This window comes from Prinia subflava, chromosome 13 (genome assembly GCF_021018805.1).
Source record: "Prinia subflava isolate CZ2003 ecotype Zambia chromosome 13, Cam_Psub_1.2, whole genome shotgun sequence".
Taxonomy (NCBI): Eukaryota; Metazoa; Chordata; class Aves; order Passeriformes; family Cisticolidae; genus Prinia; species Prinia subflava.
The window spans coordinates 16,861,725-16,877,232 of NC_086259.1; the positions used below are offsets into that span (position 1 = coordinate 16,861,725).

The 15,508-nt window shown below is 40.8% G+C and overlaps 1 protein-coding gene across 1 annotated transcript in view; it reads left to right on the forward strand.

Moving 5' to 3' along the window:
• The window catches only part of CMIP (c-Maf inducing protein), a 129,802-nt gene that overhangs the window by 56,015 nt on the left and 58,279 nt on the right, over nt 1–15,508 (forward strand). Inside the window, exon 2 of the mRNA XM_063410568.1 lies at nt 12,111–12,236. Coding sequence (XP_063266638.1) covers nt 12,111–12,236 — 126 coding nt within the window. The remainder of the gene's footprint in view (nt 1–12,110; nt 12,237–15,508) is intronic.

The following is a 15,508-nucleotide window of genomic DNA, read 5'->3' on the forward strand; positions in this document are numbered from 1 at the left end:
AAATGGAAAAAAAATCATTAAAATATTAATAAAAATAAAACCCTGATGACTGGTTATATCTTCCACGTGAGCAGGCATGTAGAGACAGCTTAGATGAGATAATAAAGAAAATGGGAGACAAGACAAGAATTTCAGAGGTGTGGTTTGTCTGGCACTGGTGTTTTTGGCTGAGCTTGTAATGCTCTGATATGCACTAGATACGCTCACAGGCAGTTGCACCTTTGAAAATAAGACACTCCTTCATGCCTAATCCTTGCATCACAGGAATGGCTCCAAATGTGCAGTAAAGCCTTTGATCTGTGCTTCGAGAGTGCTACTGGCAGAAAATTATTCGAATTGGCTGCGGAGGTGTTAGGATGGGGGTCAAACTGGAACTTGCTATCAGTACTTTGGATCTGAGTCTGACTTTTTTTTTGCTTTCCAAAGAACAAGATTTGAGGTTAAAGTTCTGAACTTAAATCTGAAGCAGAGAAATGTTTTCCTCAGTTGTTCTCTGAACATTTGAGTTGAATTTGGGGATCCAAAATCTTGAAAATGTTGGAGTGTTTGGAAATCATCTGCTATGCTGTTTACAGTGTTGAATTTGGTTTTGGTTTCTGTTTTACTCATTTCCAGTAACCTGGAATTCACTGGAAGAAAACAAAAACAGAATCTGATTTGATATTCAAAGATCTATATTTTAAAATTATATATGTTTTAGAAACAGAAAGCAAAAAGCTCTTTCTCAGCAGAATACAACATAGAGAAAATACAGATGTTACTTTATCTTGCAAGCTTTGTATTTCCTTTCCAATAATAATACTTCCCTAAAATGACTTGATAACATCTAGTTGAAGCTTGCTGAGCTCTTGGGCCTTTTTCAGAAGTTAAACATGAATGCTGTGCCTTATTTTAGGAGGCTTTATATTTATTTGACCTGTTTCTTTGTCTCTGGGGAAATTAATAAACAAATCTCTATATAAAGTATTTTTCAGTAACAGATATCTGGAAGGATGTTAGTTGGAAATCTATGCTAATTATTCTTGATTTTCAGCCCTTCATACTTACTCTGCTCAGGTTGATTTGCTGGTAAGCCACATTTTTTAACATAATAGTGCCATGAGAGTCTGTTAGTGCTGTAGTAATGTGTAGCCAAGGTAATTCCTAGGTCACTGTTGAGATTGTGAGCTGTGCAGCAGTGGTGTCATACAGTGACGTGGTGGCATTTGTGGATTTTAATTACACAGAGGAGGGCAGGAATGCTTACCCCTTTTTTCCATTCCTGCTCCGAGTAAAGCTGATGCAAGCAGTAGTGGGCAAAACGCAGGATGTGTGTTCAGGTGTGGAGTTCAAACATACATCTAATTTGGAAGCTTTTGTATTCTGCTGAAACCAAAATATCACCAAGGGGAAGCAAGTCATATTTTCATCAGTGTTTAGAGTCCACATCATAACACTCACAGGTGGCTGTAAGTCAGACTGTGATGGATTGAATTAGGATTTACCATTAAACGCTGATGTACTTCAGCAGTATTGGCTGTCTGTTAGCTTTCTGCTGGGAAATCTGTGGCCAGTTTAACTTTGGGCAAGCAGTTCACTAATGACATTCAGATTTCCTTGGTGGAATTTTTTAGGCTCGTGGTAGTAACTGTGCATTGAGGTCAAACCCGTGAACAAGTGCACTTTTTTCCCTGACTGGAAAACTCAGTCTTACAAACTTGTGTTTACAATATTTAAGGTTTTGTAGAACTGAGGCATTTCCTTTAGAGGTAGTAAATAAATTAATACAGTCATCCTGATAGAAGACAAGGATATTTCTGCAGAATTATGCACAGACATGACAATGTAATTGAGCTTGAAAACCAAAACATAACTGCCAAAGGTGGGAGTGAAGCTTGCAGCCATTGTGCTGACACAACCTGAAAGTTCAGCTTGTCTTAAAGGCTGGAGTTACTTTAAAACAGGTTTTTGATATGAAACTGGAAAGGGAGGGGGGAAGTCACCCTAATCCAGTATGCAAAGATGCTGTTTTGAGAGGGTGTTTTTTCACTGAATGTGTAACTCTCAAGTGTATAAGCCATCTCTGTGTTGATGGATTGTGTGCTACACATTTTTTTCCAACAGCATTGTGCCTTCTTTATGGTCTGGGAATATAAGTAAGGCCAAGTAGACAGGCAGAGGAAATCGAGAAAACTGATTTTTCCTGCAGCCTGGGAAGCACTTGTATTTCTTTTCCCCTTCAGATGTGCATCACTAGCTGCTGGCTGTGTAAGTAACTGGCTTTTTACAAAATTGCATCACCCAGAGATGCACCTCGATGGTCTGGTGTGTTGTGGGAGCCCCTGGCTCGTCTCACAGGGCAGGTACATTTGTTTCTTGGCCCACGCGTGAGCCCTGTGTCAGAGCACGCAGGGGAAACAAGTGAGTGTGTCTTGTTGAGGGCTGAATCATCCTGTTGGAACAGAAAATGCTGTTGGAGGACTAAGGTGGATTAGTTTTCCAAAACACACTGTGAGACAGAAGAGCGTGATGCATTAGCTCCTGATAAACAGGGCTTCTCTGGGAGGCATCTCTTCAAAGCTGTGTGAACTGGGATCCCTGGGGGAACTATTGCAATTCCCTGGAATTCTTCTCCAGCCTTTCGGGAGCCACCCAGATGAAAGGGTTTGCCAGTTTCGCAGTGCCTAATTGCAGGGCTGTTCTCTGTTCTGCTTTTCAAAGTGTGTCTGTAGAGATGATGATAAGGACACCTTTCTTGAAAAAGTAACTTGTGAGACTATTAAATGTTGTATTGAAACAAAAAGTTTGCTAGTTGGGTATGCCAGTTTCATACCACTTTATTTTCCATGTACACAATGCCTTTGTGATTTTAGCTAAATATTTAATTACTTTTCTTCTTAAACCAAAACGTCGCTTTGCTTTGCATAGTATCATTTTGCATAGTAAGAGAACTTACAAAGGTAATTTAGATTCTAACTGGTGTTCTGTGTCCTCTCCATTATGCATTTCCCAGTCAAATGACACTTTTCTCCAGTATTAATCTGATATTTCGCTGCTGTTGCCCTCTCCTCCGTTCCCTCACTGTCTCCCTTCCTCAGGGGTATTGCACATACCTCAGCCAGCTCTATTGAAATAGCAGCACTCCCTGGCAGTACAAACAGCCAGTCAGATGTTAAACAATGAGGGAGACCAGCAGTGGAGGAGGTACCGGGTGGTTCCAGGCTCTGCAGGAGAGCTCCTGATGGAGGGAAGGAAAGGGCACTTTCCATTCGTGTCATTCTGTAGTGCTGAGAAACACAGAATCGGGGGGAAATCACTGCTGCAGACATGAGAGATGAATCTCACTTAAAATTAAGTAAACCTGTCCAAGTTATTGTAGAAGGTAAGACAGGTCAGACAAAGCACTGTCACTTTAAGCACATTTTTCCACCTCCTCCTGTAGCAGAAGGTGATTCCAAATGGCTCTGACTCATTCCCAGGGGGTGCCTGTTGTTTTTTTTCCTAATAACAGTGTGAGTTTAGTGAGACTGTCATTAGCAGGATATCTATAGCTTTTTTGAAGGCTCTGCTGCATGTCCTTTCTTTTCTTCTCTATGTACAGCACAGAGCTGTGTTGATATTTTTCCTGGGAACTCAAGACCTGCTCATATTTTCTCCAAAACCAATGAGATTAGAGCATTCCCTGTTGGGAATTCAGAAGCTTAGTTGGATTACTGCATTCCCTGTTCTGTACTTGTTCATCAAATTGAGGTTGGATATGGTTTCCTGGGAACTTCAGGGTTAAGGCTAACCCTAACTGCAGGGTTAAGGCTGCATTAAAAAGAAGAGGAAATATTTGTTAATGGAAATAGTTTTGACTATTACAGTGTCTAAGGGATTCACTGTTCTACATGTAAAAGGTATGGACATAAGTAATGTTGGAGAATGCTTCTTGAAATGAAAAACAGAACTTAATATATATTTTATTTATGCTGTGTTTAATTTTGCAACAATTTAATTTCTTGTAAATAAATTGTAGTAAGAAATGGGCTGCTATGAGCATTGAGGAGGTGGTGAGAACTGTCAGTATTGCAGAGTCCATGATTCAGTTTCTGTATTTCTAATGGGACCTGAGATCCTGGATAGCTCAGCTTCTTACAAATTCAGTAATTCACACTTGGATGGCCTTTCAGGTTTGACATATTCCCAGGTGACAGAGGTGAATGTGTTGCTTCCCTCACAGCTGCCTTCAGCCTTTTTGGTTTGTAAACCCCTAAAATTTTCCATAGGAGGAGCAGATCCTTGCACAGCAGATGTGACCCTGCTGGTAACAAATGTGGTTTCCTTCTTCACCTTTTGTTGACCTAACAGAGATTGGGAACAGCAGGCCTTTGGGGATCTGTAAACCAGAAGTAAAAACCACTGCAAGTGCAAGGATGATCTGCAGTAGGAACATGCTCTTGCCAGTACCTAAACCAGTTCTGAAAAACCCACAGAGGTCTTCTGTTCACAGTACAGCTTCTAGTTATTCAACAGACTGATTATCCAGGTGCCACCCTTGTGTTTGAAACCAGCTGCTGACCTTTCCTTCCCAGCTCTCAGCGCTGCCCCTGGTTAAAGCAGTCATTAGAGGGTGACATTTTAATCTAGCATACATTGTATCTGCTTGGTCTGAAGTCCTTACACGTAACCCTCTCTTCTCTCTCATTTAGCAGCACTTGATGCATTTCATGGAGTGTGACACAGCTGATTTGTTGAAAGAGAATTGGTAATAGAGAGCAGCCTTGAACAAGGATGCGGTTTTGTTTTCTGTTAAATCATTGTTGCTATAGTGACCTGAGATCTGTTTAGCACTCAGTAGGTATATCATATTCTGGGCAAAAGTTTGGGATTTTTCAATATTCCTCTTAACAACTGTCTTACAGAAGTAGGTATGTGTATAGTCTTTCTACAAGAAAAGTCCCTGGTTCTCTTACTGCTGCTCCTGTGAGTACCTGCTGTATTTTGGCTGGTGGTGTCCCTCCTTTGCTGGAGTAATTTCAAGGAAGTTAGATAAATAACATACCCTTGTCAAGGCTGGGGGAGAGTTTCATGGGCTGAAGTGATAAATGCAAAAATATGGAGAACATGAACTATGCTAAGCAGTGGTCATTCTTATGGATTGGTAACCCAGTTTTGGAGGAGGGGGATGTTTTTGAAGCTGATTCACATGGTTGGAGTCAGGAAGTCTGAGTTCTTCTCCCACATCTCACAGGTTTCTCATGTTCCATCAGGTGTGATTAAGGGCATGGTGCAGCTGCAGCTTTAACTGAGATTTTCTTCTCAGTTGGAAAGTGGGGGATAGTAATTCTGCTCTTTGAGTTCTTTACATTCCTTGGGAGGTGTTGAAGTCTTCAGTGCACGCTTGGAGAGCTGCTGCTCCAAGCAGAGATGCTCCACCTGGCAGGGCAGTCAGGCCAGTGTCTGTGAAAGTCTCACTGTGTCTGGCACACTGAGTCAAACACAACTCCTCCCTTCCCATTCCTGATTTCTGGCCTGAGACCAATCCCTGCTCCTTGGCAGTGTTCTGGCAGGTTTGGCCACTATCTCAGTGTCAGGCTGTGGTCAGCCTCCAGCTCTGCAGTGGGGCAGGTGCACCTGCAGCACATCCTCATCCCTGTCAGCAGAGCTCTGACAGCAGGAGACAAGGTTTCTTACACAGGCTGGACCTTGGAGCTTTTTGGACACCAGCATGGCAACCAATGTAATTCAGTGCTGCTGGGAGTCTCAGGAGGAATTCCCTTTGTTGTGTTAAGCTGGCCAGAGAGAAAGGGTTGATTTCTGCTGTTTAGACAGGCTCATCTTGATAATGGGCCTCTTCAGAAAATCTTCAAGATATGTCTTATTTTACTCCCAGAAATTCAAATAAGCAAACCTTCAGAAGTGTTCCTTCACCTGGGTTTGACAGTAAAATAGAAGAATGTCCTTGTTCTAAAAAAGAAATCTATATGAATTTCAGCTAAATAACACTTTTTTCCTGCTTATTTGACTCTCCTGTCATGGTACATATTCCATTATATGACCTTATTTTCCCTTTTTTTTAATAATGAACCTCTGTTCTGTGCTTTTAACTTGCTTCAGATCTGAATTAATTTGAAGTTCTTCCCACTGCTGGTGTCTGCCACACAGGTTTTACATATTTTAAGCTCATATGTCCTAATCTTGAGACCAGTTTTTTCTTGTTAGCTCCTTGATGGACAGTTTTGGCCTGTCCCTTTGCTAAAGCTCCACAGAAATGATATTTCAGCCCCACTGCATATTGGAAGGTTTTTTTTTCTGCACAGTGTGGGGTAAGCTGTTTCTCACTGGCAGCTCTTATATTTTTATCAGTTTTGTAAGGTTAATTAATGCAACAGCCTCCAGTCTTGGTTGTCTTAAATATTTAGAGGAAAGAAAGAGATTTATGCACATTTTTGCTGCTGAGCTAGATTTGGTTGAACTTCTGTTGAATTTCTGAGTTAAGATTCCCAGCTGGTATGAATCAGTGAAGTTCCACTGGCTTATTTTGGATGACCAGCTCTGTGGAGGATCTGGTCTTCCTCAATTAAATCCTGTCACTAAACCTGAGCTACTTTGCACTGAGCATATGGCAGTTGCTGCTGTATTTTTGTGTGAAGAATGTGGGATATACTTCTGCTGTCTTTTATCTCTCTGTATAAAGAAAGACAGGTGTGTGTGTTCATTTATACACACACAGACATGCATGGATGTTTATACACACAGTCAACCCACACACAGAGAATTGTGCTGGAAAACCCCCTCCTTCTTTTTCCTATCATCACTGCTGGACTAATACACCCTCAACTTTGTCTGAGGGTTAGAACCTCAGTCATAGAACCTCATAGAACCTCACTGAAGATTTGGGTCACAGTCTCCAAATTTGTTACCGTGCACCAAAAAATTTAAACCCCACCAAGCATCAATACCCAACTTGGAGATACTTAGGAACAATGCAGCTCCAAGAAGAAATAATTTAGATTTTCCCCCTGGAGAGACCCCATGGGTCCTTGGATTGAGCAACCATTTCACTACACAGAGCAGGTGAAATCTTTTCTTGTGGTCCAACACATAAAAGCACCTACTTACCTGGAGGAGTGGGGCAGGAATGGTGATGGTGGGCAGGTTGGGAGGCCGGAAAGTCCAATAGATTAGATGAGAATGTTGTTCCAAGAAAGCTCAGAAATAGCTTTGTGTAGTTTTGGGGCAGAGTTGGGTGTCTCCTTGCTGTTAGTCTTTTTGTCTATTTTGTTACCAGGTTAATCTCTGCGAGATTAACATTGACTCTCTCAAGCCATTATGACAAGTGAGCGTGGCAGTAAATTCTTCCATGTCAAGAAAAAGACAAATTGTACTGTACTGCATATTGTGGCATAGTACTACTAATTGCTGAACTTGATAAATGTCTTCTGATAGGTTCTGTAGTTAATGAGCAAAGATGTTAATTGCCCTTATCTGAAATATCTGTAGTTGCAGGGACGTTCTCTGGAGCCATGGACGTCTTCTAACAGAGATTTATTTCAAATTAGCCATTGTTTTCAGCAGTTTCAGAGTCCATTACCCTTCAGTATCAACTGAATAGTCTCCACTCCCATCAAAGTTTTGAGAGCAGTCAGCTCTTCCTTTATTATTTAGCAGGTCTGAATCTTACTTGGGTATGGAAAATTTAGATGTGTTACAGCCTGCTGAGCATCCTGGGCTACAGCAGGAGCATGGCTCATTCTTAAGAGCAGCCAGGAGAGAAATAAGCACCTGACAGCAGAAGAGAAGGGGTCTGGAATAGCCCTATTTTCCCCCACCATCTGGAGTATCTAATTGGGAAAATCATTCTCCGTTGTTGTTGTGTTGGTGGGAGTTGTCAGTCTAAATATGTTTTAAGGCAAATAACCGTCTCTATTTGTAGAATTTGTCTTTTCTAGATGCTTTCTGTGGAAAATATGCAGCTCAAGATTTAGTGCATTATTGTATGAGTAAGTGCTGCATCCAAGCCTCATATTAACAATGGACGTCATGTTTATTCTTTCCCTTTTCGAATTTCCCATGGAAGCAAGTGGGCAGATTTTTGCATTATTGAGTAGTTTGCTGCTGCTGACTTTTCCCAGAAACACAAGAGAAAACCAGGCTTACGCAGGAGCCTACATGTTCTTCCAGTTTTGGGAGCACTGGATTCCCCTAACGTTTGATTTGTAGTAGGTTTTGGTGTGTGCCTATTCTGGTGCAAAGTTTCAGAGCTGTATGATGAATAAATCTTCATGGAACTGAAAAAAGACCCAAGTTCTCACTGAGGTTAAAACATACCTGATTTCCCAGAGGAGAGGTTACATGTTTTGTTAGGGGGCTAAAGGCTAATGGGAAGAGAAAAATGTTTCCTTGTGGGGTTTTTGTTTGTTGTAATAAATTGCATTTTTGTTTGTGAATCTTTTACAGTTTTTCCGAACATGTTCAACAGCAAACAGCCAGAAGTTCAAACTGTAACTGTAAATCTGTAAGCTGGCATATGTACATTCTCTGGCCAAACTTTAAGTCAGGGATTAATTTTGTAGAGTGAGGTAGAGAAGTCCATTATCTATCTTCGTTTCATAGATTTCACTTTGCCAGGAAATATAAATCTCCTTTCAAAAATGACAGCTATAAAAATAAGAGTTACTGCTTTCTTAAATAAAGGCATTTTCAGCTCAACTTGACATATTGCTGCTCAAGATGCTGTGTCTTTAGACTGTCTGATACCAATAATTAAACTGAAGTATTGAGGTCCTCAGACCCCCTATATTTTGCCTTTAAGTTGTGTTAACACACTATTTTCTGTTTCATGTTAGAAATGGGGCTGAAGGAGCTCAACAGTAATCTGGCAAAAACTGGATGCCCTGATCTGCCTGACGCCACAGCCAGACAAATATTTGTACGGGCAGAGACAAAGTGGGTGGATGGAGGTGGGAATGCTGCCTGAGAGTAGTATTGATGCCAGATGCTTCGTGGTGACCCACTGAGGTTCTATCTCATTTTAGGTGTTTTCAAACCTCTGAATCCACATTTCTGGCCTTGCATGTTGTTCTGATTTGACTTTCCCATGGAGAGACCGGGGAGGGGGGTGAGGATGCAGCTTCTGGGGGTGGGTGCAAGCAAGACCAGCTGCAACATGAGAACGCGCAGCACTTGCACTGCTTATTTATCAGCCACAATGATTCACCGTGATTGACGCTCACATACCTGAATGCCAAAATAACCTGTGTTTTAAGAGAAACCAGTGACTCAGGCTGTGGTTTTACCCCAGGCCATTTCCTGATAAATGGCTGAACTGTGCTTGGTCTTGAGAAAACACTGCTGAGGAACAGGGCTCTGTCCCTGCCTCTGTGTGTGTGGAGAGGTTAGGGAAAGGACACCTTTGTGTGGAGCTGATCTTCCCCTTGCGAGTGCCGTGGTCTCTGTGAGGAGCACCACAAATCTGTGAGCTCTGGGAAGACTCAGATCTGATGACAGCTCTGTTTTGGTGCTTCTTCAGGCCATTTCTGCCCAGCCCTGATGTGGGAGCATGATCTTCAGAGTTGGACAGCACAGTTTTAAGGAATGCTATACAGTGATAAATCACTGTGCTTTAGACTCTCTCAGCTCTGAAACAGAGGTGAAGCTGCCTCTAACTGGTGTTTTCAGAACTGAAAATATTTCACTTCTTAGAACATGGTGTTTTTAGTGAAAGCAGAAGCAGTGCATATGATGATGCTTACAGGGATTGAATTATATTTAGGCTGCTCATTTTTTGAGTAAGATGGCAAACAAACTGTATATGTGTAGTATGGCTAGATAGAATGTGTGGACATGGGATCATATGAATGCTAAATAAAGTACCTCATTGGCTTTCATTGAGAGTGAGTGACCATCTGCATAATTCCATTTTATGGTTTAGGTAGTCTTCCCATCCTTGGCAAACTGCAGAACTCTCTCCATTCTCTTTAAGGAGAAGGACTCTTGTGAGAAGAGGTGTATGCCTGGGATGAAGTCACTCGTGTATGGGTACAGAGCTGTGGTTGAACTGCTCAGTTGTCTTTAATGCTGTTTAAATGTATGAGTTAAGGTATAGGAGAAGCTTCTCTTGGGTGCAGATTCTGTGAGAATTCCTCAAATCCTCTTTGAAGTTAATGGAGCGTATTAAGGTCAGTCAGCACCTTCTTAAAAGAAATTTGAATTGCTTTGATTCGTTTCATTTTATGTTTGCATTAACTGGTTCTGGATTTCTCCCTTCTCCGGTCTTTCAGAGCACGTTTTTGATAACTTTGCCCCCTGAGCATACTAGATTTTATGTTGACTGTTTTGATATTTTTCCCTGAGTGTTGTAATGCTGATTACCAAAGGATCTTGGGCCTTTGGCTTCCTGTGAGAACGAGATAATTACTCTCCAGTAGGCAACGCATGACGTACAGTATCAGCATTAAGCCACTGGGATTCCAGTCACTAGTGTAGAACAATATTGTGGGTAAATGAATAAGCAGAAGTTTATCATACTTCCTGCATAACAAGGTTTTCGTTAAAGAGACAGTGAAAATTGTTTTCACCCAGGGCTGGTGCAAAATGAGCACCGTTAGAGAAAAAGATATTGAGGTTGAGTTCTGTGGCTCGCTGGGTTTTCCTTGCTGAAAAGACAGCTGAATTCTTGTAGCAGCAAAGGTGGGTGACAGGGCTGTCACTGCGTTTTTGGTGGTTGACGTTTATGGGCTCAGAAGCATGTATGAAGTGTAGAACTCCAAAGTACGGTTTCCAGATGCACCACCTACTTAACTTATGGAAGAAAGTTGTACCAATTAGAAGTAGAGATGTTCAAATGCAATTTGCTTATTTCGCACTCGCCCCCAGGAATCCTGTGTTGTGATTTTAGGAATTGGCCCTGTTTGACCCTGAAATAGATGTGGTTTCTCCCTTGCCTTCGTTATTACAAGACTGTCAGTTAAAAATAACTTATGTATTGGGCACAGTGGGAGTGAGTTTGAGAAGTTGAAGTTATATGTAAATCAGCAATAGGGAGAAAATAATTCATAAATGTAATGAGCTCTATTCTCTTGAAAGACATGGTCAAGTCTATGGTTTATCCATGAGATGGGATTAATTACTTTTGTATGAAAATAGTTTCTCTGCCACAGCAATACTGATCAGTTCACTTACACTGTAGCACACCAAAGTAAATTATGTCTTTGGAGAACCTCTGTTAAATATTCAATTACTTTAAGAATTATATGCATAAAGTACAGTGTATGTACACATACTCAATAGATATACACCTATAGCACAACTATTTACTTAGTTTAAGACATAATGTCATGTGTGCTTGCATAGATACATTTATATTTCAGCTTATCTCAGAGGTAATTGTACTTCTGGAATGCCTAAGAATTACAAGGGTATTAACAAGGAGTTTCATGTTTAAGTTTGTTTTCCTGCAACTATCGGTTTGTGTTGTACATTTAATGGCAAAATGCAATTATTTATTTATGTTTTAATTGTGACTTTGGTTTAAACCATCAGCACTCTGCAGGAAACCGGTACTTACCTATAGGCCAAGATGAGTACTTTGGTTGCTTTGCTTTTGCTTGAGTCTGAAACCTGAGGGCTGCATCTTTGGAACCCCACGAGCCACTGTCAAATGAAGGAGTCTGCATCTTGATGATGTGCTTGATCAAAGTTGCAGCTGGGGAAAAGAACAAGAATGTGTGGAATAAAGGAATCTTGCTGTGGGACAGTGCTGATCTGTCTGTGTGATTGAGATGCTTCTTCATGCATTGAGAGTATGTGCATGGCCATATCCCTTCATAGCTCAATTCAACCTGGAATTAGGTTCCACTGATTTTTGAGTCCAAGACAGTTTGACATTTGTGTATTTCAGGAACTTGGACTGGCCTGGTTTTGTTTTTATGTGAGTGGTCTTAACATTTGAACGAGTTGAAGGAAGGTGGCTGGATGGGTCTCTCTTGAATGGCCTAGGAATGGAGAAGGAATTTTGCTTTTCAGTTAGATTTCGGAGATACTTTCAACACCAAGAGTAATTTTCATAGTGCTGTTCTTACTTTGAAATTGTGACACTTATGATGGCTAAGTAAACATTATTTCCCTTCTCCTTTGTTTTCTTGCAGCCAACTGGGTACATGGAAAACTCCATTTCCTACAGTGCTATTGAAGATGTTCAACTGCTCTCCTGGGAGAATGCCCCTAAGTACTGTTTACAGCTCACAATCCCGGGGGGTACTGTCCTACTGCAGGTACAGTAAACATAAAACTACAAGTTCCTTTCTCACTTACTGTCAATCTCCTTCAACTTCTTTCTCTTTCCCGTGCATGAAATCTTAATTAGATGGACTCAGAAAAGGCAGAGAACTTGGTGCTGTCAAATTATCTAACCACTAGAAAATTTGCTCAGGGTGATAGCTCTGAAAACTCTTTGTGGTGTTTAACAGTCAGAAGGGAAATTTTGGGCCACAGTGATTAAATCTTCCTGCTGAATTTGTGCAGGAAAGTGGTGCTCTGTGTAAAGGCACATGGATATGCGTGGAACAATTGTATTTTTACATATAGTCCTATTCCTGCATGAAGAAAGTTAAAAATTTCATCCTTGAATTCATGTAGGAAACCCAGAACTTGCACTGGAACTGACAGATACTCAATCTTCACTGAAATATTTCAGTGTATTTGTATGGATGTCTATATATGCTGGTTCTCTGAAGTGGTGTTTTCAAACAGAAGACACTGTGTTTACATTATTCCAGATTTTTTCATCCACTTGTGAGGTTTTATAGGCCCCATTAGGTCACTGCAAGTTTTAATGACAGAGAAGCACTCCACAGCACTGAGCTTTGGAAATACTCTAAAGTAGGAAAAGCTGCATGGCCCCCAAAGAACTTTGAAAGGTCATAACTTAAAATAATACCAAACTGGCTTCAACTTAACTCTTGCATGGTTCTCTCTCACGTTTCTCAACATTATTTTGAAGATAGTTTATTTGTTACCCTTTGGGATTTTACTTTTTCAGTTGATTATACAGCCATGACTATGGTGTAAATGTGTTTTATCCAGTTAGGACTGTGAAAACAAGCCATGATTTCCCAACAGCTAGATTGGGGTCCTTGTTATTGTTGAAATGTTCCTTGCCTAATGCATTAATGGAATTAATTAGACAGAAAGTTGTCTAAATTTCTCAAGTTAGTTGATTTTCTTGTGATAATTTTGATTCTGCTTTTTCCATAAATTTCCCTAGTGGTGCTAGCATTTATATCTATTTCAACAGATGGAGTAGTTACACCTACCTTTCCAAATTCTGTTTCCAAGTCTTTATTCCATAGTTTATGGCAGCTGCCTTTTTGAGTCTGCTTAATGGAATACAGGATAAAGCTTGAACCTACAACTTCCTGCTGAGTGGAAAGGAAATTGGTAGGGTGTAGGCAGGCTGTAATGTGGAGCAGCCTTACATTTGTCTCTTAAAAAAAAAGAAAAAGAAAAAAACCCCAACAAACCAAATGCATAAATAATTATGTTTGTGAAACAATAACATCTTAGCATGGATACTTTGGTATTTTCTTCAAAAAGATTGGTGTCTTTATATAACCTCAGAGGACCTCATAAAGAAGTGGAGTGAGCTGGACTTCTGTTTATTGCTACCTGGCTGAGCACTCTGCATCAGATTACATTATAACTATGGAAATTTCAACATAAGTCAAAATACAAACTTTAAAAATGTTTTTACTATGACTTGGGCCTTCGTAGTATCTTGATGCATCAGATGTGGTCAGATTGGAGGGAGCATAAAATTAGATTTCCTTTATACAGTTGTACTGTGTATTCACAAATCCAAAACAGTTCTCAAAGTTATGTTTAGTCTGCTGAAGAAATCAAGTTGAAAAAGCTGGATTTATGAAGTAGTTGAGTTCAGCAGAAATTCTCTAGTATATGTAACAAAGAGTAGAGGTATCCAAAAGACACTTTAACCGAGGAGCTGAGAAAGTGACCCTTGCATAGTTCAGTTATTCCCAGATTTCCGAGAGACTTCAATACGTCTCTGGGAAATGGTGACTTCCAGTTTTTTATGAAATCATTCTGCCATGCTAATCTGAGCAGCAGCATGCTCTGATGTAATGTCCAGCTCTAGTATCAGGAAGTGTATGATAGTGGAACAAGTCAAACTAGTCCAAAACATGTTCCCAGTACTGTTTCTTCTGGAGTGCACTCTTAGTATTTTGATTTTTTTCCAAAGCCTTCAAATAAAGTGTGTGTGTATTTATGTAAAAATGTCTAAATGAACTGTTTTGACTACCCCAAATTTATTTCATATTTCTGATTAATATAAATTTTGTATTTTGAGCTGTGTTTTTACACATGCTGCACTGTAAATTCTTTAATACTATGAGATATTATTGACATGATTTGACATAAAATGAAGCAGTTTAGTACTTTGAATCACAGGCTTTCCTGACTTTTAATTTTTGAGAAAAATTTAGGGTTCCAATTTCTACTTCACTGAAGGCAGCATGGATTTATGAAGGTCCTGCTTGACCAACCTGACCTCCTCCTGTGACAGGGTGACCTGCTTAGTGGGTGAGGGAAAGGTTGTGGAGGTTTAAATTGGCTATTAGGAAAAAACTCTTCACCAAAAGTGTTCTCAGGGCATTGGCTGCCCAGGGAATTGACTGAGTCACCATCTGTGGAGGTATTTAAAGGATGTAGGTGGAAGATGTGGCTCAATGGTGAGCTTGGCAGTGCTTGGTTAGATGTTGGAATTGATCTTAGAGATATTTTCTAAGCTAAACAATTCTGTGCGAGATGCCACAGGAGAGCCCCTGTCCATGTTCAAGTTTTCATCCCCTCTGTCTGCTGTCACCAGGGTCTATTTCTGGCTTATTAGTGCACAGTAATGAGTCAGAGAGGGAAGAGTGCCATTACCTTTCCTTACATCATCCTGAAGCCCTCCCATGGCAACACTGACCCGGCCCAACCTATTTTAACACATGAAATCTGACAGGCAGCGCCGGAGGTGTGCAGCTCCTCTTAGGAAATCAGATCACGATAACAGGACGTGTCTACCTGGGTTTCAGAGGAAAACCTGGTTCCCAGGCAGCAGAAGCTTAATCCAGGCTGGGTTCACATTTAAAAGTCATTTTCGTGTGTGGAGTTGTTCCCACTCAGTGTTTGTTGAATAAGCACAGCTATCTGAGCATTTCACTCCTGGCATTTGGGGATTCCCACTGTTCCATGTGGGAGTCATGGGCAGTCAGGTTTCTGGGGATAATGAGCTGTCAGTTTTCTAGACATGCTGAGGGCTTGTGTTTTCTTTCCCCCTGACAAATGATGTGATCCCTGGTCCTTTCCATGAGCAGCAATCAAACTCTCAGAATTTTTTCTTCCCTCTGTCTGTCCTCTTCTTTCTATCCAGTTGGGACAGCAGGTGTGAAGGAAGGTGTTGCTGAAGCTGGCTCATGGGCCACAAGCTCTTGAGGCCAGGAAATGGGAGCTAAATTTAGCTTTTGATGAAGTGTGAGCTCTT